At 38.4% G+C, this 27,918-nt stretch overlaps 3 protein-coding genes across 5 annotated transcripts; all 3 read right to left on the bottom strand.

Moving 5' to 3' along the window:
* Positions 1-2,605: 2,605 nt before the first annotated feature.
* Positions 2,606-4,868, bottom strand: LOC149111636 (uncharacterized). 2 transcript variants are annotated; one of them, XM_089290176.1, is made up of 2 exons: positions 4,569-4,868; positions 2,606-3,257 (listed from the first exon to the last, which is right to left on the bottom strand). In XM_089290176.1, exon 2 carries the CDS (start codon positions 3,228-3,230, stop codon positions 2,715-2,717), a length of 516 nt encoding a protein of 171 aa, XP_089146302.1. In that variant the 5' UTR covers positions 3,231-3,257; positions 4,569-4,868; the 3' UTR covers positions 2,606-2,714. The 2 variants fall into 2 exon arrangements, with proteins under 2 accessions (XP_089146302.1, XP_089146301.1); XM_089290175.1 differs by lacking the exon at positions 4,569-4,868 and adding an exon at positions 3,368-3,493.
* Positions 4,869-8,450: 3,582 nt separating this feature from the next.
* On the bottom strand, positions 8,451-9,391 carry LOC149111635 (uncharacterized). The gene is made up of 2 exons (XM_089290573.1): positions 9,227-9,391; positions 8,451-9,093 (listed from the first exon to the last, which is right to left on the bottom strand). The coding sequence occupies exon 2, from the start codon at positions 9,064-9,066 to the stop codon at positions 8,554-8,556; it is 513 nt and encodes a 170-aa protein (XP_089146699.1). The 5' UTR covers positions 9,067-9,093; positions 9,227-9,391; the 3' UTR covers positions 8,451-8,553.
* A 2,917-nt stretch (positions 9,392-12,308) lies between these two features.
* Positions 12,309-22,612, bottom strand: LOC149111634 (small cysteine-rich protein 1-like). Of its 2 annotated transcripts, none has more exons than XM_089289440.1 (4): positions 22,455-22,612; positions 17,451-17,530; positions 12,867-13,019; positions 12,309-12,523 (listed from the first exon to the last, which is right to left on the bottom strand). In XM_089289440.1, exons 2-3 carry the CDS (start codon positions 17,521-17,523, stop codon positions 12,871-12,873), a joined length of 222 nt encoding a protein of 73 aa, XP_089145566.1. In that variant the 5' UTR covers positions 17,524-17,530; positions 22,455-22,612; the 3' UTR covers positions 12,309-12,523; positions 12,867-12,870. The 2 variants fall into 2 exon arrangements, with proteins under 2 accessions (XP_089145566.1, XP_089145565.1); XM_089289439.1 differs by having other exon boundaries at positions 12,887-13,019; positions 22,455-22,611.
* Between the last annotated feature and the right edge of the window lie 5,306 nt (positions 22,613-27,918).

Here is a 27,918-nt window from a genome sequence, read left to right as displayed (position 1 = left end):
GAATAATACGAAACAGACCATTTGTATTTCAAGGAAATACAGCTGTTTTACAAAAAATTATAGGAATAACATCGATAGTGTGAACGATAACGCAACCCGAGAATAGACAACATTTTAGGAGTTACGTCACGATTTTTAAAGTCATTTTTAGGGTCGTAAAGAGTTGCCTTTATATGGAATAAAACCTTAAAATGATCGTGTTCTAGGATAGAAAGCACTTAAGAGGCAAGAACAAATCAAAACGGAATGAGGATCGTTAAGGATGGCAAAGATTAACGAGGACTGTAAATGACGAACTTGAAAAACTAGGCTAGTTTTTTCAAGATGCGCAAATCGTGACGTAGCTCCTTTAAAGCAAGTCATGTCCTAAAGCTTTCGTACGTAAGCTTTCTCATTAACTCTAACGCTAACTGTAGCGCTCACATCTGACACGAAAAAGTAGCCGAGAATTAGCTACTGATACTAACAACAATTTCAAAAACGAGAATGGGAGGTTCACGCAAGCTTCAAGCCAACTAACGTTCAAATATAACTACATCTGCCTGTTCATTACAATTTAAATTCGTCGTAAATCAGGCGCTTCTGTGGCTTTTTAACTGACCTCTTGTCATTCTCTGTAATTAACATGTCATTGCGTCAAATTCGGGATTCTTATTTTTATTTAACATATTTTAGTTTTCCACTTTTATTTTTTATTTATTATTATCTTATAAACGATTTGATTATTTTTTGCGTTAAAACGTTTTTTTTTTTTCTGTGATCCGATCCGTGATCCGATCCGTGATCCGGTCCGTGATCCGATCCGTGATCCGGTCCGGTCCGGTCCGATCCAGGTTTTGTCGACGCCGGTGCAGCGCGTGCTCTTTCAAGTCCGAGTCAGTGTTTTCAATTGTCAGCAAACCTTGACAAAGATTTATTTCGTGGTCTTTTGTGCCGAGATGCTGCAGCAATTTTCACCAACGCCAAAAGGCTACTAATATCATGTGTGTTTCTTTAACATAGTGAAATTTTACAGGGCGAAAATAAAACAAACAAGGAGTTTTGATAACTCAAACAAAAAAAATCAAAATCGTTATTCGAGATGATTAAAGAAAGCGTCATCGTAATTTTGCTGACTATTTCTGCTGTATTCACATATTTTCAGCTAAGCTTTTAATATGTTCTCAAACATTTATCAACCTTAAACATATTTAAAAACTAGAGATATTATATGAGTTCGATGTACGTTTTCACAGAAGTGGGGAAGTCCAATTTGTCATGTTTTACTGACTGTTCAAAACACGCATCGGCGGGCGCTCTTATTCATCGACAACAGACAATATATTGGATTTTTACACAAACAAAACTGAGCAGCAGCTACCGACATAAACTTTATTGTCGCTTATTGGGCCTTGATAAAACATCAAACGTTGCTTACAATTCAGGCGAAACTCAAACTTGCAATTATTTTTTTTGTTTTACTTTTCGGTCGAGATAGACTCGCCTGTGGCAAGAGGAGGGAAACTTTGAAGCCCTGAAAACGCTGCTATATCCAAATATACCCAACTAGTTTTTTGCTGTGTTTTCGAAAAGCTGTTAATCTTCAACATATGTGAAACTTAGAGTGGAGTAATGTACAGCTCATGTAAAACAAGCATCCGTCGGAACACAACTTGGTCAGCGATATATATCTAGGCTTAAAGCGGAACATGCGTAAATTCGACACTGTCTTACTTCACTCAAACTGGAGCAGCTTCCGACGAAACTACTTAAGCAAAATTCCAACAGACGTAAACGCGTTGAGTTGTGGGCCAAAAACATGAAACGTTTCGGGAATTTCGGACGCCATTTCCCCCGCGCGACATCCGCAAAAATCCTCGCAGCGTGTGCCTCAGGCGATGGCGCAATTTGTTCTAAAAATAGAATTATTGTCCCATATCATGGGGACAACCCCAATACTAGAAATGGCGCGCGCTTACGGTCTCCGTCCCCGATTATGGCTCCCTGCTGCAGTTTGATGACCCTTTAATTTTCTTTCCTTCTATTGTCTTGCAATTTATTATGATACTCAAGTCTGGGAAAAGCCGAAATTGAACACGTGTCAAATTACGACGACTTCATTGCGATGATATTGATGACATAATGTTTGACTCTTCAACTCTACTTAAATTTGTTGGTGTATCATCTGAGTGGACTCGCGCAAACTTCGACGCGCTGCATTATAGGAACGTCCTCAAGCCCCTCCCCCCCTCCCTTGTTGGTGTATGATGAATCTTAAGTTACCTTTGGGAATCTTCGGTAATTTTCGGCCATTTTCGGAAAATGATCGGAAACGTCCGTGAGGTCTTCGGACACTCTTTAGAGGATCTTCGGAAATCTTCGGAAAATGGTGCGCACATTTTCGGAAAATCGTTGAAAACGTCATTATTTAGTATGTTTATCTACGTTTGAGTATTCGTGAATGTTTACTTTTCCTTTACATTAGGATTATAATATTAATTTAGTCTGCCGTGAATTATAATTTAGTGACTCTGTTAAATGGCTGTGACTGTCATTTCTGGCCCCCAAAATGCGTCCAAAACACTAAATTTGAATAAGTTTCGAGTAAGGTACTCAACTAACACAGTTGTCTTCACCTCTGATTTACTTTATTGCCTTCATTCAAATTGCTACAGTGTTTCCTAAATGAAACCATTTTCGAGGTGTCAAGATATGGTGCATGAGCACAGAGTGGTTTAAGCCAAAAGACCATACACATCTGCACACGCTTTCCCGGCGTTGTCGCTCTCTGTGTAACCCTTTAAATCCTCTCCATACCACATGCGCAGCTCGCTGTTACGGAAGATACAGTGAGGCTTCTTGGGAGCACAGAACACGAGAGCAGACGAAGACGACGTGTAACCTGCCAGATTATACCATCCAGTCTTACTGTTGACTACTGAGGCAGCAGGAGCCAGGATTCTGTTTTGCTCGTCAGTTAGGACGACATTAATGTCGGCAAGATTTGGAGTACATCCCCAGTAGCTATAAAGCTTTTTGTCACACGATACCGTTCCCGTGCGGTGCACCAGCATGAACTGGCTCACGAAGACGTTCTGATTGTAGGAAAAACGACCGTACTGGTTCCCTTGAGCTCCGAAGCAAACTGGAGACTTATTGAGCTTCACCCAGCGTGGACAGGTATTTGCTGAAGCTTCGTCTAACAACAGTGCGGTGGCCATCATGGAGATGAAAAGGAACTTGAACGACATGATCACGGTCGATCAATTGATTTGGATCTGAGACAAAAGGAAAATTGTAAGGCAGAGACAAACTCTAGTTTTTGGCAGAGTAAAGTTAACTGTTACTAATCCTGATTGGCGGCCGGAGAATCTGTCGAATCTCTTACCTTTTTGTCAGAAATTGAGGAAAAAACACTAACTGGTTGAATGTGGATTTGAAGGCTGAAAAGGTCGAATTACTTCCTGTCTGTAAGCGGTAGACCGTAATGAGAAAATGAGATGTGAATAGATGATTTTCATCCAACATTGCATCAGTAATGCCAACTCGAATTTTCTCGTTTGTAAAATGACTACCTTGATGCGCCGACGTCAGAGTTGCTAAATTTACCATAGCATGACAAGGGATGATTATGATTGGTTTCAATTCGAATGACTTTCACTTTGACGAAGGCTCGATAGTGCGCCCTTATACTCTTTTGATAATCACAGAGAGATACATGTTCTTTAATTTGGTTTTAGGCAGCCAGATTATAACATCAAATGTTCTTCGTTCGCCTATTTCAGACTCTTACAATAATACGATTGAGACGTGGAAACTCGCTTACGGAAGTTCATTTGGTTCAACAGAATTTACATACTGAGGTGTTTTCTGTCACTGAAAGTTCCTAAGGGAATGTCCACTTACGTACCGCCAGTCGTGGCACATAATGAAAATTCAAAATTTTTCATATTCCTTCCAGAGATAGCCTATGGTAAGCCTAGAAACGTGGTGGGATTTTTTTCTTGAAACATTTTTAAACCCGCCAAAAAATCACAAATTCGTTACGGTCCCACTGCACGTCTGGTAAAAAACACGCAAAATTTAGTGACTAATACTTTATCCTAAACTTCGCTCTGTTCAATTCGCATCACAATATCACTCCGGCCAGTTTGAGCCTAGAAACTTATTTCTGAGGGCTTTACAAGTCTTTTGAGGCAAATTATACTTCTGTGGGTTAATTTTCAAGGTCACGACCAACCGCTTGAAGTCACTAAAAATTCGCTTCCTCAAAATTCTTAATTATGCCCACTTTTTTAATCGGCAAATTCACCACTCGGTAAAACAGCAAAACGCCTAAAATTCTGACCTTTCGAAACAAGAAATGTCAGTGTAACACCTGGTATAAAAATTGTTTTCGGGCTTTTCATCAGCGCTGAGTACTAACGCTCTCAAAATCATGATAATCACAACACCAACATGCTGGAAACGAAAACAAAAGGCAAGTGCCTGTGACCAGATAATCAAAAGGAACGTGAAAATGTCTTCTTGCATTTGATTTCCTCGGTATTTGGACTTTAACTTTGGCAGAAAAGTCATGTTTAGCTCACCTTCTGTAAGATACTACATTCAAATATTAAGTACTGGTGTATTCAGAATCCTACACGATAACCATTGCGACGCATGGAGTTCGGCAAACTACATCCGATATTGACATTCAATCAATGACTCCGAGATAATCCGCCACATTCCTATCCCTTGTTCTTAAACAACAATCCATAGAAGTAGTGAAGCCTTCCAGCGTCAGTCCCTTGCTTGCTAATGAGAAATACTTATGTTCTGTTCTCTTCGCTCACGTTGCATAACCGAAATGTAAATACGGCGTCCGATTTAATTTGTTACGCAATGGTCACTTGATAGGATTTTGTCACGTGTCAAAAATGGATATGTTCGGTCAAGATGGCTGGATATTGGCCAAGCTCTTTTTTTGCGAGTTTATGGACCGAGACGGAGTCGAGGTCCATAAACTAGCAAAAATAAAAAAATAAAAAATAAAACAAAATAAAGAACGAGGCCAATGTCCAGCCATCTTGACCATTTCTACTAACTATGTCTTGACCGAACAAGCTTGGTCAATAAAGAATTTATTCATAGTTAGTAATAATATTGGACTAGCCCAACCAATCACGAGCTCCGTTCGCTGGCGAACGGAGGTTTTCAAAATCCAGGGGTTTGTCTGCAAGCGTTTCCTTCCTTCCCCTCTCCCACCCCCCTCTTTCTTTTTTTTTGGTTCTCGTCCCATTTTCCGCGCAGACAAAACACTGAAAATCCCGTTCCTCGGTCTTTCTTTGCTTCCAAACCCCACGGAAACGCTTGTTACGTAGGCTAGCGCGACTCATGCTGTGTGGCTACTGTGTTGCTCAAAGTCTCTGTTCAGTTTTGCTTTTACAAGCACGTATTTCAGTGATTTTCCTTTGCTATAACAGATCAAGGGTGGCTCCTTGAGTATATCTCTGAGTATTTGTATTTAAAAGTGCCATTTGTGCGTGATTATGCTTTCCAAAGTTTGGTACTGACGGTTGAGTGAAATTGCCCGACACAAAGGGTAGTAGTTCCTTCCGCAATTTTCGATTTCTGTTTTAGAGCTTCTTTTCTGTCTTTATATTTAACTTCTCGGAGGGTCTTTTCTACCATTTGCTTCGGGTAGCCTCTTGAGATCAGGCGCGTATTGAAATTTTCAATATTCTCTTCAATGTATTTCACAATAAACCTCACGCAAGTAAATGGTAGTTTATGGGTCAATTTTATCACTTATTTCACGGTTATTCAAACAAAAACTTACATTTTCCATGTATCAACACTGCCAAAATCCATTCGCAATAAAACAACGGCGAAAAAGAGTTGATCTCTCCCCCAAACCATGTTTTTGGGCGTCGAAACAACTTTTCGCCATACATTTCCTTCTAGCGACTTGCAATGTTTGCCCCCTGACGATCCCAGAGTTCTTTGCGCAAACACGGGTATCCGATTACTGGCAACTCATTCATTAAGGGCTTCTTTGATCTTACGTTGGAAATTAGTGAGAGCCGAGTCTAAGATGTAAAAACAATTAAAAGAGCATATATTCTTACATGACTCAGAACCCTAAAGATGTTTATAGATATGGGAATTGCGATCCGAGAGTAAGTGCTCACGAACCTTGGCATGACATCCTGCACATGTAAATTTGTAAACCACCTGGGAACGGAGCGTATTGGGGATCGAGCACTTCACACTGAACATGTTACTTAACTTATGGGAAGGGAAGGCTAACCTAATGTCTAAATCCTCACAATATTTCTTTTTCATCATGTGCCACATATTTCCGATATGGCTCGGTGTTATGGACATTCCCTCTTAAGTAGCGTGAAAAATTGGCGGCATATATGAAGAGAACTTCAAATTTGAAATAAAAATAGGAGGGAGGGGGTCCGGTATTCGTTTAGGAGCAGGAGGACCTTCAGTAAGCCCCATAATTCCTAAAATTATCTGCTTTCAGAAACGTTTATATCTGAACGATTCACCTTACGCTTTGTAAGAGCAGAAAAATAGGGAGAAAGTTAAGGGAAAAATACAACAATGGATCTTTTTAATCAATGTTAAGGAGCAATTTGACGTACATTCATGATAAAGGCACTGATATTTAGTCGACAGGAATACAATATGTTCCAAGCACGCAGTGTTCTTGAGGCCACATATTAAGGCCATTTATACGAGAAAAATAAGCCGCGGCTTACATAAGACGCGAACTTACCGTATAAACGGTACATTTTGGTCAGTTCACCTCTTACACAAGCCGCAGATAACATAAGCCGCGGCTTGTGTAAGACAAGGGTTTTGAGCTAGGCTTAATTAAGCAGCGGCTTATATAAGACGCGAAACCACTGGTATAAATAGTAGCGCGGCTCACGTAAGGCACGCGAACTGACACTGCGCAAGTACAACTTTTTCCCGCGCTCGAGCCGCGCTCGAGGGACAGCTCGCGCAATTCCCCGATTGCTATGACAACCATCACAAAAGCGAGGCATTAGTCATGAATAAGGCGTGAACCATTTATCGAGCAATTGCGTCTTATATAAGCCGCGCTCGTATAAATGGTCCAGTTCGCATCTTATGTTAGCCGCGGCTTGTGTAATCTGCGGTTTATTTTATCCGTTTAAATGGCCCTAATATTTTTTCAAGTGCTACCTATGCTCTCATTTTTAATGATAAGTTTTTACTCTGCAATAGAAATTGGTCCACATTCATTGTGTAGAAAGAAGGTGATCTCTGCATGCAAATCAAATAAAAAAAACTCTTTAGGTCCCGCTACTCGTTTCCGAGGAAAAAACGATGATTTGTCTCTCGCAAGCCAAGCCTTTTAGAAAAAGCCATCATATTGTAGATTTTGTGTATGTGGACGCGCTCGTGAGACGTCAAAATCGTGCGCCGTAGGGATGCGCAATGCAATTCCGAGAAATCGCCTTAAGAGGAAGAACAGCTAGAACCAACTATGCAATCTTATTTTTTCACTTAGCTTCTTTCCTCTCCTCTGACTCTTGTGCATTAGCTCCCGAAACGATCCTGTTCCTGAAATGATATCCAAATTATTACCCGATATGACAAGACCCAAGTTAGAAACGGAGAAGCGTGTAGTACTGCTGATCGTGATATCACTTCAGAGCATTGAATTTCAAAATAAAATAGATAGTCAAAATTTGTAGGCAGTGTTTGCACTGTTCACCAGCACTACAGAAAGGCGAGGTGGCTAAAATTTACAATTAAATAAACTCAAAGATGGTACATGAAAAATTTTAAGCTAGTTTATCTGTCACAGTACCGTATTGAAGTTTATCATTACCGGGATTTGAGGGGGGAAGGGGAGGGGATGTTAAACATAGCGACAAGCACAAAATGAAGTAGTATTAGGTGAGTCAAGCGAAGCGGAGAATGTGCCGTACGTTGGATATAGGGTACTTATTTGGGACGGGGCGATATGGGGGTTGGACTTTGCTGACATGACGTGTGTGCCTTCTCATGAATCTTAAAGCTTGTGCATAGTCCAAAGGTAATTTTGGGCAATTTTCTGCTTTTGTTTTGGCTAATTGGTTTCCTTTCTTCCTTTATTTTGCCTCTTTCTTTCTCTCGCTTCGACTGAATCTTCTAAAGAACTCGGAAATCTGCTAATTACGTTCAGTGAAGTTGGTCAAATTGGCCACATGCACGTGGCAGCTCTTTTTCTGAACATCCCAGTTTTTGATATTAAAATCAGTATTAATTTCGTCTTCTAAATTCTGAATGCCTGACTCTTCTAAATGGCTGTGGCCGTCATGCCTCCGAAATGCGTCTAAAACGCCGCCTGATTCGCAAATATATTTTTGCAACCGATGCAAATGCTCGCAAGAGCCTTAGCAGAAAGCTTGAGGTTCCTTTTTTGAAGGCGGAATTGTTTCGAGTCAACTAAAACAGCTGTCTTCACCTGTGAGTTACTTTATTGCTTTCATTCAAATTTCTACAGTGTTTCCTAAAAAAATCATTTTCGAGGTTTCAAGATATGGTGTATGAGCACAGAGTGGTTTAAGCCAAAAGACCATACACATCTGCACACGCTTTCCCGGCGTTGTTGCTCTCTGTGGAGCCCTTTAAATCCTCTCCATACCACAGGCGCAGCTCGCTGTTACGGAAGATACAGTGACGCTTCTTGGGAGCACAGAACACGAGAGCAGACGAAGACGAGGTGTGTCCTGCCAGATTATACCATCCATACTTGTTGACTGTTGAGGCAGCTAGAGCAAGGATTCTGTTTTGATCGTCAGTTAGGACGACAGCAAGGCCAGTATGATTTGGAGTACATCCCCAGTAGCTATAAAGCTTTTTGTCACACGATACCGTTCCCGTGCGGTGCACCAGCATGAACTGGCTCACGAAGACGTTCTGATTGTAGGAAAAACGACCGTACTGGTTCCCTTGAGCTCCGAAGCAAACTGGAGACTTGTTGAGCTTCACCCAGCGTGGAGAGGTATTTGCTGAAGCTTCGTCTAACAACAGCGCGGTGGCCATCATGGAGATGAAAAGGAACTTGAACGACATGATCACGGTCGATCACTTGATTTGGATCTGAGACAAAAGGAAAATTGTAAGGCAGAGGCAAACTGTAAAGCGAGGTAAATTTAACTGTTACTAATCCTGATTAATATTTTGCAAACAGTTGAATGTCGTTGGCGGCCGACGAATCTGTCGAAACTCTTACCTTTTTCTAGACAATGAGGAAAAAGCACCGACTCGTTGAATGTGGATTTGAAGGCTGAACAGGTCGAATTGCTTCTCGTCTGTGAGCGGTAGACGGTAATGAGAAAAGGAGATGTGAATTGATGATTTTCATCCAACATTAAATCAGTAATGACCAACTCGAATTTTCTCGTTAGTAAAATGACTACCTTGATGCGCCGACGTCACGGTTGCTAAATTTACCATAGCATGACAAAGGATGATTATGACTGGTTTCAATTCAACTGACTTTCACTTTGACGAAGGCTCGATAGTGCGCCCTTATACTCTTTTGATAATCACAGAGAGATACATGTTCTTTAATTTGGTTTTAGGCAGCCAGATTATAACATCAAATGTTCTTCGTTCGCCTATTTCAGACTCTTACAATAATACGATTGAGACGTGGAAACTCGCTTACGGAAGTTCATTTGGTTCAACAGAATTTACATACTGAGGTTTTTTCTGTCACTGAAAGTTCTTGAGGGAATGTCCACTTACGTACCGCCAGTCGTGGCACATGATGAAAACTCAAAATTTTTCATATTCCTCCCAGAGATAGCCTATGGTAAGCCTAGAAACGTGGTGGGATTTTTTTCTTGAAATATTTTTCTAAAATAGTTTTGAAACCTACCAAAAAATCACAAATTCGTTACGGTCCCACGTCTGGTCAAAAACACACAAAATTTAATGACTAATACCTTATCATAAACTTCGCTCTGTTCAATCCACATCACAATAACACTCCGGTCAGTTTGAGCCTAGAAACGTATTTCTGAGGGCTTTACAAGTCTTTTGAGGCAACTGGTTAAGGCTGATTTCCAAGTCAGTTGATATTGTTCACTTTATTACGGTACAAGTGCAGAAATGGTCAAGCCTAGATAGGTGAGCAAGAGGTTTGACTTGTTTGATGTAAAGCACATTTCAATCACCTGTTGCCGGGTGCAAACTATCGAACGCATGATGGGTCGATTAAGTAGACCGTTAGGCGCCCTTGAAAACAATTTTTGTATTATCTCTTCAGTGCTATATAACTCCATTTGTTCAGGTCACAGAACAAAAGATACTTAGAAACTGGCGAAGAGGTAAAAGCCACTGGTATTAAGAGCAACTACTATCAAACGCAGATAGACCGGCTCAGTGAGTGAGGTCGAATTTGGCTTAATGTCCAATTTATGCTACGTACCTCTTTACATTATTCAAAATATTGCTCTTTCTGTTCTTTTGAATACGCTAGTGAACTCTAAGGGCAAATAAAATGGCTGTCTCTTATTCAGTTTGCCACCTTTGTGATATTTGGTCATGTTTGCTTCTCTGACAACATTTATAACTCTTCAAATGTTATCAGAGAATGTCGGTCAATTTACGAAAAAATAAATTCCTTCTGACTATTCAAAATATTTGAAAATTACGGGCGCCGCTATGAAAAGCACGGTGAAAATACCTACTTGTACTTGTTTTGATGAGTGTCGTTCTTGTTAAAAACTGAGACCGACTGCTTAGTCAGTGTTATGTGTGAAGTTCTTATAATAAATTGATTTATTTAAGACTATAAACACACAACCTTACCGGCGAACTAAGAGGTTGTGCTTTTGAACACCAAAAGCTATATGCCAACATATATTATCTTGTGTGAAAGAACTGTATCGATACTGACGACGTACACAAAACATTTAATATTACTTTTCATTTAATTAAGAACCGTGCTCATAACAGTTGTTGAATACAATTGTTTTGAAAGGCGTTGTTTTCAAAGCGGTTCCGACATTTACCTGTAGTCAATAATTTGAGCGTGAAAGCTATGTTTGTTTCGAGTAGTTATGAGCATTTGTGAGTTTTTTGTCGAAAATAAAAATATTTACAGTTCCAAATATTTACAGTTGGTGGACTTGATTTTAAGAGTGGTTTTATATTTGTATGTTCTTTTCGTTTTTCTTCGGGAGTAGAACGTTTTCAGTGTCTTACGCCAGCAATATATAGCCGTTGATCTCCATGCATTTAAATTTTGAAAAACATATATGTCGAAAGAGCTGGAGATGAACTTCTCTTTTGGACAGCTGACAGCAATCTTCCATACTCTCTTTATTTTTTTGAAAGAATATCGAGGCTGAAGTTTGCGAAATTTTAAGAATATTTTAAGAATTAACCCAAGGCCGGCTGAAATTTTGAAAAGAATACAATTATGTGTGTTGCCCCCTTCCCTATCCAATACAATGTTGAACCTCAAGAGAAATTGTCTTCAACAAACGCGCTCAACGTTTTGGCTGTGGGAAGAGGCTGGGCAAGTGAAATTGCATTCGCGCGCGACTGTCACAAGTGCAAATTCACGGTCCCAAGATTTTTGTCCATGATTGTAGAATGGATCATATAATTTTCCGGGTTCTCGGAAAATTTGTCTTTGTCTGTTTTGTCTTTGTATATCAAATTTGTCTTTGTCTATTTTGCGATCAAGAAACCAATTGTGCTTCACCGCGAGTTTTCAATCGAGTTTCTTTGATCTTCCTTTTTCCCCTACTTATAGTATTAATAAAAAGGGGGACAGGCTAGGAGGGCGGGAGCCCGGGAGAGTAAGTGGCGGGAGGCGAGAGAGGATAGGGCGGGAAGCGGGAGTTCTAAGAAGGAATCATTTGTCAAGCGTTAAAATACTTTCAAAAACGAGAACCCAAGATGTTTTCTTACTTACATTTAGCTTATTTCGAGACTTCTGGACCGACGGGAAAATGAAAATTCGCCTTTGGGCTGAAAAACTGAGGCTTACTTCCGGTAAAATTGGAAACCCGGTGGTTACGTCATAGGTCACGAAATGTTGTCACTTAAGCTGTCAAAAGACGTGAGCAAGAGGAGCAAGGCTAAAGAGAAAGGGAAAAACGAAAAGAAACGCCTAAGGATTACGCAGCTAAATGACGAGGATGTGTTTTGAGTCTCCTTATTTACAGGGGACGGTAGCAAGACGGACGAAAGCGAAAGTCGGGAGATAAAGGTAAGGGAAGCGGGAGAGCAGGGTACGGAAAGCGGGAGGTTGTCCCCACCCTCCCTCACAACAAAGGATAGAGACAGGAGAAACGTTATTGAATGATTCAGCCTTTATTTATCCTCTTGTTACATTTTTTGAAGTTCTCAAATTACCCACATTTACCAGAATCCCAACCGCGCATTCCGCATTTACTCAATACCCACATTGACTAACTTATTTCTCGGCTTTTATTTTCCCAATTACCATTTTAATACTAAGTTAAGGCCGTCATTCTATTGTCGAGACTTCATTGCTGCAATCGATTTCCTGGGAAAAGAAGAGATGTTTATAATTACTCGGGGTTAAACATTATTCATAACATAACATTGCTAGCGAGGAGCTTTGAAAAGTAGCAGAACGTTGGAACCCGTTAAATTATATAACAATGATTACAAATGGAGTTAATTTTTTAACAAAACAGGCCAGTCTTCAGATCAGTCTATTCCATCTCGTAAAATAGATGTGAGTTATTTATTTGTTCTTGTGGAGGCTAACGACTGCTGTTGAATTTAAGGTGTAATTTGCCTATTATTTTGTTTTTAGTTTATATAGGTAAGACAAGAAACTGCATAAACACCAAACTTAATCTCATGGCTCGACTACTCAGTACATTCTTAGTTGAATCCATACCGGCAGCAGCATTTGTTTGTCGGAACTGGGCAAGGGTATATATCTCTGCAATCATGAGGTATATCTGGTGGGCAAGGGTCATCAATGTATGTGCACACGCCATGCGGCCAGTCACATGGCATGGAACGTTCCACTGTAAAAGTGAATAAATTATTAACATGGATTAATGCATAGACATGCATAATCTTTGCAGAAGCGTTTGTGGTTGTTAAGCCTAAAGAACATGCAAGGCGTCAGCGGAATTGTAACTCCTTAGCCACTTGACATAAAAGTAATGACTAGCCACTCCCATTGTGTTCCTTCTACTTTTGATTTTCATTCATATGTTATAATATTTACTTTTAAATCTATTTTTCGGTTATGTGGAACACCTGTGAATTAGCTGATGTAACATTTCATCATATAACGTCACCTGAATAGCTAGGCGTATTACACAATAAACTTGTATTGTTGTTGTTGTTGTTGTTGTTCCAGTCCTCACGCAGGAATATAGAACAACAGGCCGTTTCATTTACTTGGGACGAAATTCTCCATGGCAACCAAAGACTAATTTGGCAGCATTACTTTGCCAAATTCGGATTAAAAAATGTTTCCTACCTTTTAACTTTTTTTCACACTTTTAGAAAATTTTTTTCGCTTCTATTGACATTTTTTTTTCTGAATTTATGAAAACCGTGTTAAAGACTTTGCACCAAAATAGCGGGCATGTTTTTGAAAAAACGGTTAGAAAATGTACATTAATATGGCCATGTCGCACCGAGAGTGCTATCTACCTCGTGTACTCTTAATAGAGTCCATACCATACCTATACAAGCCTTTAAAGTCGCTGCAAATGAGTCGAACGAGCCAAACAAAACTAAATTAGAGCTTAAATTGATCATTTGGTTCGCCGCGGCACTAATTTAGACAGGCTTAACCTCTGCGATTTCACCTAAATGACCTCACTATGTCTTTACTGTGGGTTAAATTAGCCAGTCACGCTAACAAGAGCATGGTAAGCAGTGGAATCGGTTATTTACCTCTATATTTCAGCCAAAAAGTAGCCGTTACGTGACATTTCATTTCAATATCTGACCGGATTCGCAAAAACATAGCCATAGAATTTGACTTGTCACTGATAATCTAACTTGCTACAATTCTGTCCTAGAGCTAGCTTTCCACGAGGCTTATCGTAGCTCAAATGGCAGCAAATAACTCTCCTGTATGCCTTTTGAGGTCAGGAAGACTAAATTCACCGTCTTTTCGTTGAATCATGAATTGTACAATTTAATTAAGAGTGCTTTTAACATGAAATTGGAGTCTAAATCGACACGAACGTACAGATATCAAAAGCGGGGGAGAGCTAATCTATCGCTTTCTAAAGGCCTGCATCGTCCTAAATGGACTGAACAAGAACTTCCTACATCGAGAATCGATTGAACTTCAGACAACAGTAGGCCATAGTTAGCAGTAAGCGAACACTCAACATGTTGTCGTTACGTCAATTATCGCCCGGAAGCCACGCAAATAAATTTTTCCGCGCTAGCGAATCACAGACAGTTCTGACACTTAGCTAAGCCGAGAACGCCTAAAATTGATAAAACAAGGAAATTCTACTCACGATCAGCGCTTGAACTCATGTTCTTCTCTCTCCTCGTGGCCATGTTTTGCTCGCAAATAGCAATGTCCCGGATGTACTTCAATTTTGTCGAGCGCGGAATGGCACATCCAGATTTCCACAGTCTTTAGCTACATCAAAGTTCAAAGCAAATCGCTGACGCCAACAGCAGCTAGAAATGTCTAGTCCATTGCACGTCTAAGCCCTAAATTGATGTGGCTAAAGAGTTTTGCTGTCTAAAGCAAGCACAACATTATCGCCACAGGGCAAACGGCCTTCTGTTACGGGACTAAACGTGACCCGTGCAGTTTACACATCTCCTCAGGCCCGCCTCACGTACGATAATGGACGACGCTTACTAGCAAATCGTTAGACTTGGGCCTTCATTGGACTTAATGATGTCCTCGGGCAGACTTCCTTTAGACAGCAAATACAGCAAATACAGAACGCTAATCGGCCTGCATCGTTCCTTGTCAGAGTCACCGCGCGAACTGAATTCAGGCGAGTGTAGCCTGGGCTAAACTTAACGCAAATTGAAAAAGGGTCGGGGGGGGGGGGGGGGGGGTCGATAAATAATGAAAAAAATACCTAAATAAATGAAACATGCGGCAAGGAGTTTCTACATTTCATGCTAGGTAAGATTTACAAGCTGCTGTCATAGCGAAAACAGAAAAAAAAAAAAAAAAAAAAAGAAATGAAAGAAAAAAAAAAATCAAAAAACACCTGATTCAGTCTTTAACACCGTTTTCATAAATCCAGACATACATACATATATATATATATATATATATATATATATATATATATATATATATATATATATATATATATATATATATATATATATATATATATATATATATATATATATATAGGAATGATTTACTACAGCAACGCGGAAAACAATCGAAGAAATTATTTCCGTTTGTTCTCACATTTAATCCTAATTTGCCTAATGTGAGTAGCATAATTAGAAAACATTTGTTGATTTTGCAATCCAACCCTAAATTGAAAGAACTTTTCCCTCAAGGCTCTATCATACCATCTTTTCGTAGAACAAAAAACCTGAAAGAATTATTAGCACCATCTCGTTTTAAAACCGCCGATGAGGGACAAACAATTCAGCCAAACAATGGCTGCTTTAAATGTGAAAGAAATAGATGCGATCTCTGTCGAAATTTCTTTGTTGAATCTAAATCATTTCTAAGTTTTAAAACGGGCAGAAAATACACCATTCATTCAAGGCTTTCTTGTGATTCTAAAAACGTGATCTATTTAGTTTCCTGCAAGAAATGTCGTTTACAGTACATAGGATCAACTACCACCGATTTTCGGGTTAGGTTTCGTAACCACAAGTCTGCTATGCTCACAAACAAAACCACTTGTGAGGTAGCAGTACATTTCAATAAAATTCCACACTCCTTGGATGATTTTGAATTCCAATGCATTGATCAGGTGCAGGCCCCTAATGACTCAGACGAGATCGATAGGTTTTTAATTACGAAAGAGGCTTATTGGAGTGCTCAACTGTTCTCTTTGGCTCCCCATGGCTTAAATAAAAGAAAAGAATTTCACTCCAAAAACAGAATTTGTTATAATTAACTTTCTCTTGTGTAAATATGCGTTCGCGCCATAAGGCAGTTCAAAGGCCCTTCCTTGGATTTTGTCAGCTTTTTGGGTGTTAGGTATGCTCAAAGGCCCTGCCTGGGATCTTATTACAGCTTATTGTTTAAGGGCCCCTCCAGGGATTTTGTTGTTTGTCAACCCTTTAATGCTCCAAAGGCCTCGATTTGGGATTTTGTTATTAACCTTGTCCAGCGTAAACGTAGGTTTCTTCTTTTTTTTTTTTTTCAACTGCTTATCTTTGCAAACTATTTTTCCCGTTATATTTACCGCATTGCAAGAGTCCGTTTTATCTATTTTAACTCTTTTAGTTTTTAGGTTGAATTTAACCTAGTTCTGCAATTATCACGCTCTATAATGTAATTTATGCACAGTATTGTATTCTTTTCGTTTGGTCTATTAATTATCCCCCTGTATGACGCAATTTATAGTACAGCATTCTATTTCTCGTTTTGCATTTTCTCCCTGTATTGTATTAATCACGATGTATTAATAGCACAATATTGTATTTTTCATTTCGTTACGTAATCTCCCACACTGTAACCGTATTTAAACTTAGTTTTCGTCCTTTTTCTCTTGTAACTGATGAAGGTCTAAGACCGAAACGTTTTTCTATTAAATTTTTAACTTTTTAACTTTTTTTACCGTCAGAAGTTGTCCGTCCTTGCTTTATCAAACGTTTATATATATATATATATATATATATATATAACGTAACGAACTTGTATCGTCTTGCCGCCACAGAAACAAAGCGTTACTACGTAACAACTAAACATTTAAACATTTAAATTTTCTTATAGTATTTAACCGATGGTTTTGAATATTCTTATCATTTAAATCCCCTGAAGAGTGAGCGATCACGAAACAGGCTTGTCGGGATGAAAGTGTAGTTTTTTTCTATTTTCAATACATATATATATATATCCTCTAAGTTTTGGTAGTATTACTTTATAAATACTCTCAAAGTTACAGAGGAGGCGGATCTTGCCCAATTCCCCTCTCCACAATCATGATTCTTGCATAAACTGCTTTGCTTTTATTATTATGCTACGTGCTTACGCTGACGACAGCAACATTTGTTTGTAGGCAGAGGGTAGTTGTAGTCAGTTTGGCATTCGTACGGTATATCTGGTGGACAAGGGTCGTCATAATAGACACGCACTCCGTTTGGGTAGTCGCAAGTTGGGAGATCGTTAACAAGAAATATTGCGAAATGAAAGTATGGGCACCATATTAATGCGTTTGTAGTAAAGTTCTTAAAGAATCGAGGAGTTTAACGGGATTTGCACACATGGCCACTTTCCTCTCAATGGTCTGCTACACTTTCCTTACGTGTGTACTAACCTGGATTCTTGTGAGCGTAAGCAGTGATCCCCCAAATAACCAGCAGGATGAAAAGATGAAACTTCACAGCCATGTTTGACCTGCAACAGACAAGCAAGTTGCACAGTTTTTTCCGTAGACTGCGAACAGTCTCTTTTCCTCGAAAACCGTGGGGAAGAACCTACGGATTTCGAGGAAAAGAGAGATACAACGGTCAGTCGACAATAACGAAGCGAAAAGTTACCTCACCTTCGAATATTGTCTGCCGACATCTCTGCTTATCTCTTATGTTAAAACTATTTTCAATCATTGATCTGGAAAAGTAGGCAGAAGTGGAGTACGACTGCGTCGCATTTTAACTTGTATTTTTGGGGAAATTAATACTTAATGTAAACGTGTTTTGACACTCCGAAATTTGCGCGTTCCGCAAAGTCAAATTACCAACTCGTCGTCTTCATTAACATCTTTATAACTCTTTAAGAGCTGTGAGCTAACTATTCAGTCATTGTTTATACCTTTATAACCCAAATTGACCGGCAAATTGTCGATCCCGGCCTAAATATAATTATACAACGCGGCGATCTCGACTGGCGACCCGCACTTCGAAATGGAAAAAAATATGTACTTCGCAGCCGTCCAAATCGTAGCTAGACTCCGAATTGTAATGCTAGATGATACAGTTCTTTCACTTAAATTTCTTGTCCAGTTTTGATAAAATATGAATCACAAATAACCCGAAAATGTTTTGACTGCCCTCGAAGCTCCGTCAAAAGTCTCTTGAGTGTTTTAGATGGTTCCCGAAGTGACGTCACTAGTGGCCCGACCCAGATCCCACTTTGCGCGGTCGTGAACATAGAAATTACATGTTTAAACGCCTGTAGAAACGTAGGGATTTTATCAATCGAGATAATTTTTTCGCTGTAGTAATCAGGGAAACTAGTAGATTTTATTAAAAGAAAAAGATTTGGGGGGGTTAGTGGCATTTTAAGGATGGAGCAGATTAACATGGACTACAAACGACAAAATTGAAAAAATTTAGGCTAACATTTATATTTTCAAGGTGCGCAACTGTGACGTAGCTCCCTGAACACTCAACGACCTAACCCAAAGCTTATTCAGCAAGTCAGGCTACTTTCAAAGGCCTCTGTTTAACTCAAAATACTGAAGCATAGTTTGATGTCCCAACTTAGCTTGAAAATTGGAACTTGAGACGGTGGATGAATACGCAATATCAAATACTCTCTTCAAGTGCTGATGAAGACTGCAAGACACACTCTTATTTATTCCCCATAGGCTGCATAATTTATGTGTTTTTGAGAGGCGGTTGCCTTTTAGAACATGAACAACATACACGTGAAAAAACATTCCTACATGTTGATCTGGCTACATCGACTACAAAATTATTAACTGTCTGGCGGTGTGCGTTTATATAGCTGTTTATTTCCCAATCTTCCTCTGTAGAGGATGCTTTTAATTTCGAATATCCCCCAAGGCCAAATGAATATTTTAAGCTTCATCTCTAAACAGCTTAATTATTTTTAAATTCCTGCGTCCTAATTTCAGTTCTCTTCTCATATATTTTTGCTTGACGAAAAAAGACTTAGTTCTGTAAGCCAAAATGTAACAAAGATTTCACACTGGATAAATAGATTGCACAAGAGCTAGATGTAAAACCCAACCATTTAGATTCCCCAGTTGTTAGTGGTGGAATTCCCGTTACGTTACCTAAGACTTATTGATAAAGGACAATAATTTTACTTTTTATTAAAAAATGCAAGTCGCCGGCTCTCTTTCTCGCGAGGATATCCGATGGGTTCTCGGTATAAATATATTCTTAATGATACAGGTGAAGTAAGCTGTAATGCCCGTTTGGATAAACTTCCTTGCAAACCCGAGAAAAGTCTTTTTAATCAGTCTGCTTTAAAGTCTTGGGTGCGGCCATGGATTCTTTCTCCAGGGACGAATATAAATGTAAGGAAAAATGATTCGGAGCAACTGGAAATCACGAGAACTGTTGTTAAAGGCCGAAATCCTAGAGTAAGCTGTCACCTTTGGATCATGCGAAAATGTTTAAGAACATCAGGGAAGTAACAAATGATAAATAATACCTCCTTGATTTTGTTTTGATAGTTATATCTTTGTTCTAGAAGGTTTCCGGTGCTATAAACTTATTGACAACATTTTCACTCGTACTGATTATGAAACAGTTGCCAATAATTGTTTTGTTAACAACCTTCTTAATAATTCTTTCAAACTCGTTGAAAGGTTTCCGACATTCTAATTTTTTAAATAATTTTTGCGTGGAGAGTATTTTTATCTGTATTAGTTTTGAGCGGTTTTGTAGTTTGAAAAGAACCTCTCGATGTTGCTAGTATGCGGCAGGCTTTTTTAGTTTTTTTGTCGGTACATTTTTGTTATTAGGGTTTTACTGTCCATGTTTTTAAGGCAAGTTGAATAAATATTTGGGGGAAAAGTGAGACGGGCAAAACAATGAAACTTGTTTCTTTATGTTACCTTGCGTGAAACAACTGTATCGATACTGACGACGTAAACAAAACATTTAACTATAAATATTTCTATTTATTTAAGGACTGTGCTCTTAACACGTTTCTCTCAAAAATTATTTTGAAACTGAGGCGTTGTTTTTAAAGCGGTTCCGACATTTACTTGTGGTCAATAATTTGAGGGTTAAAACTATGTGTATTTTGAGTAGTTATGAGCGTATGTGAGTGTTTTATTGAAAATAAAAATATTTACAGTTTCCCTGGCATGCAGGATAAACTTAGCCAAACTTGGTGGACTTAATTTTAACAGTGGTTTTATATTTGTATGTTCTTTCCTTTTTTGTTCAGGAGTAGAACGTTTTCAGTGTCTTTCCAAGGCAATAGATAGCCGTTCCGATCCCTGCTCCTTCCATTTTAATTTCGAAATACATATGCCACAGAATTCCGAAAGTAATGGTCCCTCTGAAAATAACAGCTCCCCGAATGAACGTTCCTTTTGAACCCCAAAAGCAATGGTACCCCGAGATACTCCCTTTTTCGTTTTTGGCTTTCCTGTGACGTTGTGAAAATTGTCAAATCAAAACTAATGATACTCAAAAGCTTTTCTAGATGATCGGAGTCTCGATTGCACAATGTTCCTAGATATCACTATCGGACAAAGGTCTTGGTAATTTCTTTGTTATACAAAAGTATACTTCTGTGGGTTCAGTAATTTTCAAGGTCACGACCAACCGCTTAAAGTCACTAAAATTCGCTTCCTCAAAATTCTTAATCACGCACACTTTTTCAATCGGCAAATTCACCACTCGGTAAAACAGCAAAACACCTAAAATTCTGACCTTTCGAAAGAAGAAATGTCAGTGTAACACCTGGTATAAAAATTGTTTTCGGGCTTTTCATCAGCGCTGAGTATTAACGCTCTCAAAATCATGATAATCACAACGCTAACCTGCTAGAAACGAAAACAAAAGACAAGTGCCTGTGACCAGATAATCAAAAGGAACGTGAAAATGTCTTCTTGCATTTGATTTCCTCGGTATTTGGACTTTAATTTTGGCAGAAAAGTCATGTTTAGCTCACCTTCTGTAAGATACTACATTCAAATATTAAGTACTGGTGTATTCAGAATCCTATACGATAACCATTGCGACGCATGGAGTTCGGCAAACTAGATCTATATTGATATTCGATCAATGACTCCGAGATAATCCGCTATATTCCTATCCCTTGTTCTTAAGCAACAATCCATAAAAGTAGTGAAGCTTTCCAGCGTCAGTCCCTTGCTTGCTAAAGCGAAATACTTATGTTCTGCTCTCCTCGCTCATGCTGCATGCTGAAATGTAAATACGGCCGCCGCGTCCGATGTCGACTTAAGAGCCACTGCCTGTAAATATGGAGAATCCGACGACAGGTCGGGAAATTCGGATTTTCTTTTATTGCGTCAAAAAGACCCTTTTGGTTAAGTATTTTCAGAAATAAACTTTCAAAGTTCCAGCGACTTCACATTTTTGTGAAATCTAGGAAAGTTCGAAATGCCGCTCAATCAACTAAGATGGCCGATGGAATTTATGCAAAATTGCACGTTTTCAACAGGCCAGTACAGAAAGAAGGGAACTTGCCTGGATTTCATATTCACACAGTTTGTAATTACACTTTGGTCATTCCTCTGAGGTAAAAGTCATCTTGAAGTAAATATGTTTTGTCTACTTCTTGGCCGTTTGAAAAATACAACTATCGCAGTTTAATTTACATGAGTAAAATTTCAACTGATTTTAGAGGGTCATAACTCTTCTAGTATACGAATCTCTCAACAAATAAAAGGTTCTAAAAAACGAGCTATGCTATAGGTATACCATATCTAAATGGCTAGTTTGGCCCGTCAAAATTAAACACGCTAGACGAAAAACTATAAAGGGTACTTTGACCAATTGCGCCTTTTTTGGACGAGCGAGCAAGAACTTCGATTTCGCAGTCATCTTTATGAACATAAAAGAAGAGTAAAGCAACCGAATCAAATTGGCCAGGCATCGATACTATTTTTTCATACCACGTAAGAAGGCGACTGGAATATTCTAGTGATAAACTGTAGGGAGTTTTGGTTTTCAGTCTGGTTCACATAGACCTTAAACAATAAAAGTGATGAATACTTGTGACAAAATAGTTCGTGGTTGCAAAAATGATATCAATCAGTGTAAATTCTTCCCCTTCTTTGCTACGAAACTGTTCTCCTAAGAACGCGTCTCCGAGATGGAAAAACTGCCGGAATGTTAACATAGAAGCCAAGAGTAACAGGAGTTCTTTAATGATTTGATTCTGGTTGAGCGCTCTCTGTTAAAACGTTTCATGTGGACCATGTTAATGCATTCTGCGAAACCAAAGGAAATGAGTTTCAGAAAGAAACTCACAATTTCTTCTAGTTTGCCTAGAACTGGTAGCATGGAGTTGAAGGTAAATTTGAAATGTAACAAGTCTAGTAACAAGAAACACTGCCGCGCAAGAATTTTCTCCTTGAAGGTCTTACCTTAAGTGCTCTTCCGAGATAATCCAAAACTTCTCAACAGCTTAGCTCCCTGTGGAGAACTGAATGCTCTCTGTCGCTTTGCCTTGATTTAAGTAGGCCTAATAATGAAATTTTTAGCTACGAAATTGATAGCTGTAAATTTGAAAATTCAAATTATTAAAGCTCAAGTTGCAACTGCTAATACCCGCCGGCGCTTCTAGATACTGAAAAATAGCGCATGCCGAGCTACATTCGCCTGGGGTAGGCTTCTTAATATTTACTTAACGACAAATTTTCATCGAGGGGGAAAAACTGAATATTTGTATTTGAACAAGAAACTTTAAGAAACTTCAGATCATCCAGAGTTAATGTCAAGTCTTACTAGCAGTCTTGCATTCCTAACGTCAATTTTAAGTTTAATGTTGTGTGTAAAAATTACGCTCAAAGATTAGAGTTGTAAACAAAAGATGACAAAAATGTGAGGAAGTGGGATCGACTAGGCAAATTTGTCATCTGCTCTTAGGGGAAATTAATAACCTTTTAGTTCAGAAATGTTTTCAGTGAAAATTGAGGTCCAAATTAAAAGGACAAAGCATGATGATTCAAAGAAAACTTAAAACACTGCGGGAACTGATACTTTCACACTGAAGTGACATCTCAGGCAAACATGTTATTAATACGCACAAATAATGCTTAGTTATCGTTCATTCAATTGTCTATAAGCTAAAAGCTTGTTCGAACGCAGACGTGGAAGCAGAAGATAAAAGAAGACCGTGATTTAGAATTAGAAAAACGTATTTATTCAATGAAATTTTAAAAAGGCTATAAAATTGACATTGGGAATACAAGAATGTTGTTAGTCTTAGCTGGACACTATCACGGTTGTACTGTTTCTTAAAATTGCTATCGTAAGCCAAAATTTCCAGTTGTTCTCGCGCGACAAAATTTTCTGATTAAAGAAGCCTACTCTAGACAAATGCAGCTGCGCATGCGCTGTTTTCATGTTCAATACGTACAGGTACGTTTTGGGGACTGTAAGCTGAACTTCAATAATACTTTTTTCAATAATGTATTGTTCAATAGCTTTACAATTAGGGCGGCTTTTAGAACGCACAGAGCATCAGATCAATTTCATGTCTTTTTAAGTTTTACAAACAAATTCCTTGATGGACGATTTTCAACCAACTTATTGCTTCTTTTTATTTCGAAGGCCAATTCCTCAAATATTTCCGATTTCAGTATTTCAAAGAGGCAAGTCGTTTGTTACTAGGAAAATGGTTATTTCAGATAACCGGTAGTGATACATATACGAAATAGGTAAAAGCTATAAACAATGGTCTTTTGTAGATCTATGTAAATATTCAACTAAGTTTTTCAAATAGTAGTTTTCATTTCAGTAATCATTAAGGCTAATCTTTGTACAGGAAAATTACGATCAACGAGCACAGTTGTTAACAGAAGGCCTTGATTTAGGGTGTACTAGGCAAGTTTACCATCTGCTTCTAAAGGAATCATTGTTTTGCTTCGGAAATCAGCTCCATTTTGATTGAAATTGAGCTCCAAGACGACGAAACGTGACCTTTGAAACAGCTTAACATAAACGAAAAGAAAGGTTGTCAAATTATAGGTACATTTCAAGCTAGTACGATAATTATTGCGTAAATATTGGTATCGAAATATTGCATCATTATCGTTCATTGTTCTTGAAGTCACTCTTCTAACTATTCTTCCGATCCGATATAGTCCAAATCTTCTCGGGAGCTTAACTTCCTGTGGAGAACTGAATCCTGTCTATCGCTTTCCCTTGATTTAAGTAGGCCTAATAATGAAATTGTTGATTACGAAATTGACAGCTGTATGTAAATTTGAAAAGTCATATTATTGAAGCTCAAGTTGCAACTGCCAATACCTGCCGACGCTTCTAGAGACTGAAAAATAGCGCATGCCCAGCTACATTTGTCTGGAGTAGGCTTCTTAATATTGACTTAACGAAAAATTTTCATCGAGCAGGAAAAACCGAAAATTTGTTCTTTTGCCAGAAACTTTAAGAAACTTCAGATCATCCAGAGTTAATGTCAAGTCTTACTAGCAGTTCACAAGTTTCACATTTTAAAAAAGTGACATCTCAGGCAAACATGTTATCAATACGCACAAATTGGTGTCTAAATAGTGTTTAGTTATCGTTCATTCAATTGTCTCTAAGCTAAAAGCCCTTTCAATTACATACGTGCTAACTATAGATGAAAAAGAATGCAATTGAAAAAAACTCTATATAAAATGAAATTTAAATGTAGCTCGGCATGCGCTATTTTTCAGTATCTAGAAGCGCCGGCAGGTATTGGAAGAGTTGCAACTTGAGCTTTAATAATTTGACTTTTCAAAAGGCTATTGTTTTTAGCTATTACCTATTACATAATGATATGTATCACTACTGGTTACCTGAAATAACAACTTTCCAGCTAACAAACGACTTGGTTCTTTGAAAAACTAAAATCGGAAACAATTAAAAGATTGAGCTTCGAAAATGAGATCCTTAGCAATAAGATGGTTGAAAACCACTTTGTGAATAACAAAAATCGTCTATCGAGGAATTTAGTAAGTTTTATTGGCAAAAGTTAGAAAGACGTGAAATTGATCTGATGCTTTGTGCGCTCTAAGAGCCGCCCTAATTTTGTAATTGTCGAACATCACATCATTGAAAAATGTATCGGTTTACATGTTGCTAAGACGTAACTGCACGTAGTTTGTTCATGAGAGAAATTTTAAGAAACGTATCAGTGTTAAGCTAAGATTAACAATCATGCGTTTTTAGAATTATTTAAATTAAGTTTATATAGAGGTTTTTTCAATTGCATTCTTTTTCGTCTATAGTTAGTACGTATGTAATTGAAAGGGCTTTTAGCTTACAGACAATTGAACGAACGATAATTAAACACTATTTGGACACCAATTTGTGCGTATTGATAACATGTTTGCCTGAGATGCCACTTTTTTGAAATGTGAAAATATCAGTCTTCGCAGTGTTTTAAATTTATTTTTAATCGTCATGTTTTGTCCTTTTGGTTTGGAGCTCAATTTTCACTGAAAACATTTCTGAACTGAAAGGATATTAAATTCCCCTAAGACCAGATGACAAACTTGCCTAGTCGACCCTACTTCCTCACATTTTTTGTCATCTTTTGTTTACAACTCTATTCTTTGAGCGTAATTTTTACACACAACATTAAACTTAAAATTGACGTTAAAAATGCAAGACTGCTGGTAAGACTTGACATTAACTCTGGATGATCTGAAGTTTCTTAAAGTATCTGGCATAAGAACAAATTTTCAGTTTTTCCTACTCGATGAAAATTTTTCGTTAAGTCAATATTAAGAAGCCTACCCCAGACAAATGTAGCTGGGCATGCGCTATTTTTCAGTCTCTAGAAGCGTCGGCAGGTATTGGCAGTTGCAACTTGAGCTTCAATAATATGACTTTTCAAATTTACATACAGCTGTCAATTTCGTAATCAACAATTTCATTATTAGGCCTACTTAAATCAAGGGAAAGCGATAGACAGGATTCAGTTCTCCACAGGAAGTTAAGCTCCCGAGAAGATTTGGACTATATCGGATCGGAAGAATAGTTAGAAGAGTGACTTCAAGAACAATGAACGATAATGAAGCAATATTTCGATACCAATATTTACGCAATAATTATCGTATTAGCTTGAAATGTACCTATAATTTGACAACCTTTCTTTCGTTTATGTTAAGCTGTTTTAATGGTCACGTTTCGTCGTCTTGGAGCTCAATTTCAATCAAAAGAGAGCTGATTTCCGAAGCGAAACAATGATTCCTTTAGAAGCAGATGGTAAACTTGCCTAGTACACCCTAAATCAAGGCCTTCTGTTAACAACTGTGCTCGTTGATCGTAATTTTCCTGTACAAAGATTAGCCTTAATGATTACTGAAATGAAAACTACTATTTGAAAAACTTAGTTGAATATTTACATAGATCTACAAAAGACTATTGTTTATAGCTTTTACCTATTTCGTATATGTATCACTACTGGTTATCTGAAATAACCATTTTTCTAGTAACAAACGACTTGCCTCTTTGAAATACTGAAATCGGAAATATTTGAGGAATTGGTCTTCGAAATAAAAAGAAGCAATAAGTTAGTTGAAAATCGTCCATCAAGGAATTTAATAAGTTTTGTTTGTAAAACTTAAAAAGACATGAAATTGATCTGATGCTCTGTGCGTTCCAAAAGCCGCCCTAATTGTAAAGCTATTGAACAATACATTATTGAAAAAAGTATTATTGAAGTTCAGCTTACAGTCACCAAAACGTACCTGTACGTATTGAACATGAAAACAGCGCATGCGCAGCTGCATTTGTCTAGAGTAGGCTTCTTTAATCAGAAAATTTTGTCGCGCGAGAACAGCTGGAAATTTTGGCTTACGATAGCAATTTTAAGAAACAGTACAACCGTGATAGTGTCCAGCTAAGACTGACAACATTCTTGTATTCCCAATGTCAATTTTATAGCTTTTTTTAAATTTCATTGAATAAATAAGTTTTTCTAATTCTAAATCACGGCCTTCTTTTATCTTCTGTTTGCACGTCTGCGTTCGAACAAACTTTTAGCTTTTAATCTGGAGCTCAATTTTCACTGAAAACATTTCTGAACTAAAAGGCTATTAATGTCGTTGTACCTAGCGAAAGTAAGTTAACCGTGGTGACCTGCAATTGAACCAGAGCTGTTGCTCAAATACAAGCAACTCGTGATGGCGTTAATGGGGGAACACTGCCTTGCGTTTGGTTAGCCCACGAGATTTCCGGCGATAGCGTGACAAAACAACCTCACTTATCTCCCCAGCGCTACGAGCTGAATGACAGACAGCACGTGCTGGATCGGACAAGAGTATCGGTTAGCAAGCGATGTTCAAAGGCGATGAAAAAACAACAAGCTTGGGGGAAGTCGCTGCGCAGACTTAACCGCACCACACAGGAGTGACCCTTTGTTTATTATGCAGGAATACATGACCAACCTCGTCTCCAAATGGAGGGAGGGAAAATTAAACGATAGATTTACAATAAGTAATAGCTAAGTTGCTTAGACGAACTCAAAATGGACTCTGAACAGTTGTCCGAGCTTTTATATGGAGACGTTCGTAGAAAAGGCTGTACTACCGAACAGCTTACCCTAGCGCGGGTAACATCTTAAACATGAATAGTGCTTTAATGCTTTGCACCAATGCTATGGTGCGTTACAACGTTCAGAAGGTAACAAAGCTACAATGTTTTAGGTGTAGCTACAATAAAGCTTACAGTTTGCTGACCTTTGGAATATAACTGCTCAATAGCTCTATAGAAAGTGATGCCGCCATGAACGGCTCACTCAGAACGTACGTCACGCTCCATTAACTATATTTTACTGGCGTGACAGTAAAATCTCATTTAATGTCGTTGTTCGTAGCGAAAGTAAGTTAACCGTGG

Source organism: Orbicella faveolata, unplaced genomic scaffold, assembly GCF_042242905.1.
Source record: "Orbicella faveolata isolate gen_17 unplaced genomic scaffold, um_ofav_v1 contig_2, whole genome shotgun sequence".
Classification (NCBI taxonomy): Eukaryota; Metazoa; Cnidaria; class Anthozoa; order Scleractinia; family Merulinidae; genus Orbicella; species Orbicella faveolata.
Note: the sequence above shows the minus strand (reverse complement) of the source record. Positions and strands in the feature narration are given on the sequence as shown.

What these genes read in the sequence shown, in the direction of transcription:
- LOC149111636 (XM_089290176.1), bottom strand. Translation starts at nt 3,230, where the DNA reads ATGTCGTTCAAGTTCCTTTTCATCTCCATGATGGCCACCGCACTGTTG.
- LOC149111635 (XM_089290573.1), bottom strand. Translation starts at nt 9,066, where the DNA reads ATGTCGTTCAAGTTCCTTTTCATCTCCATGATGGCCACCGCGCTGTTG.
- LOC149111634 (XM_089289439.1), bottom strand. Translation starts at nt 17,523, where the DNA reads ATGGCTGTGAAGTTTCATCTTTTCATCCTGCTGGTTATTTGGGGGATC. An exon ending in TTACGCTCACAAGAATCCAG is followed by an intron (nt 13,020 to 17,450) that starts GTTAGTACACAC and finishes TCACTTTTACAG; the next exon opens with TGGAACGTTCCATGCCATGT. An exon ending in ACAAACAAATGCTGCTGCCG is followed by an intron (nt 12,524 to 12,886) that starts GTATGGATTCAA and finishes TTCTTTTCCCAG; the next exon opens with GAAATCGATTGCAGCAATGA.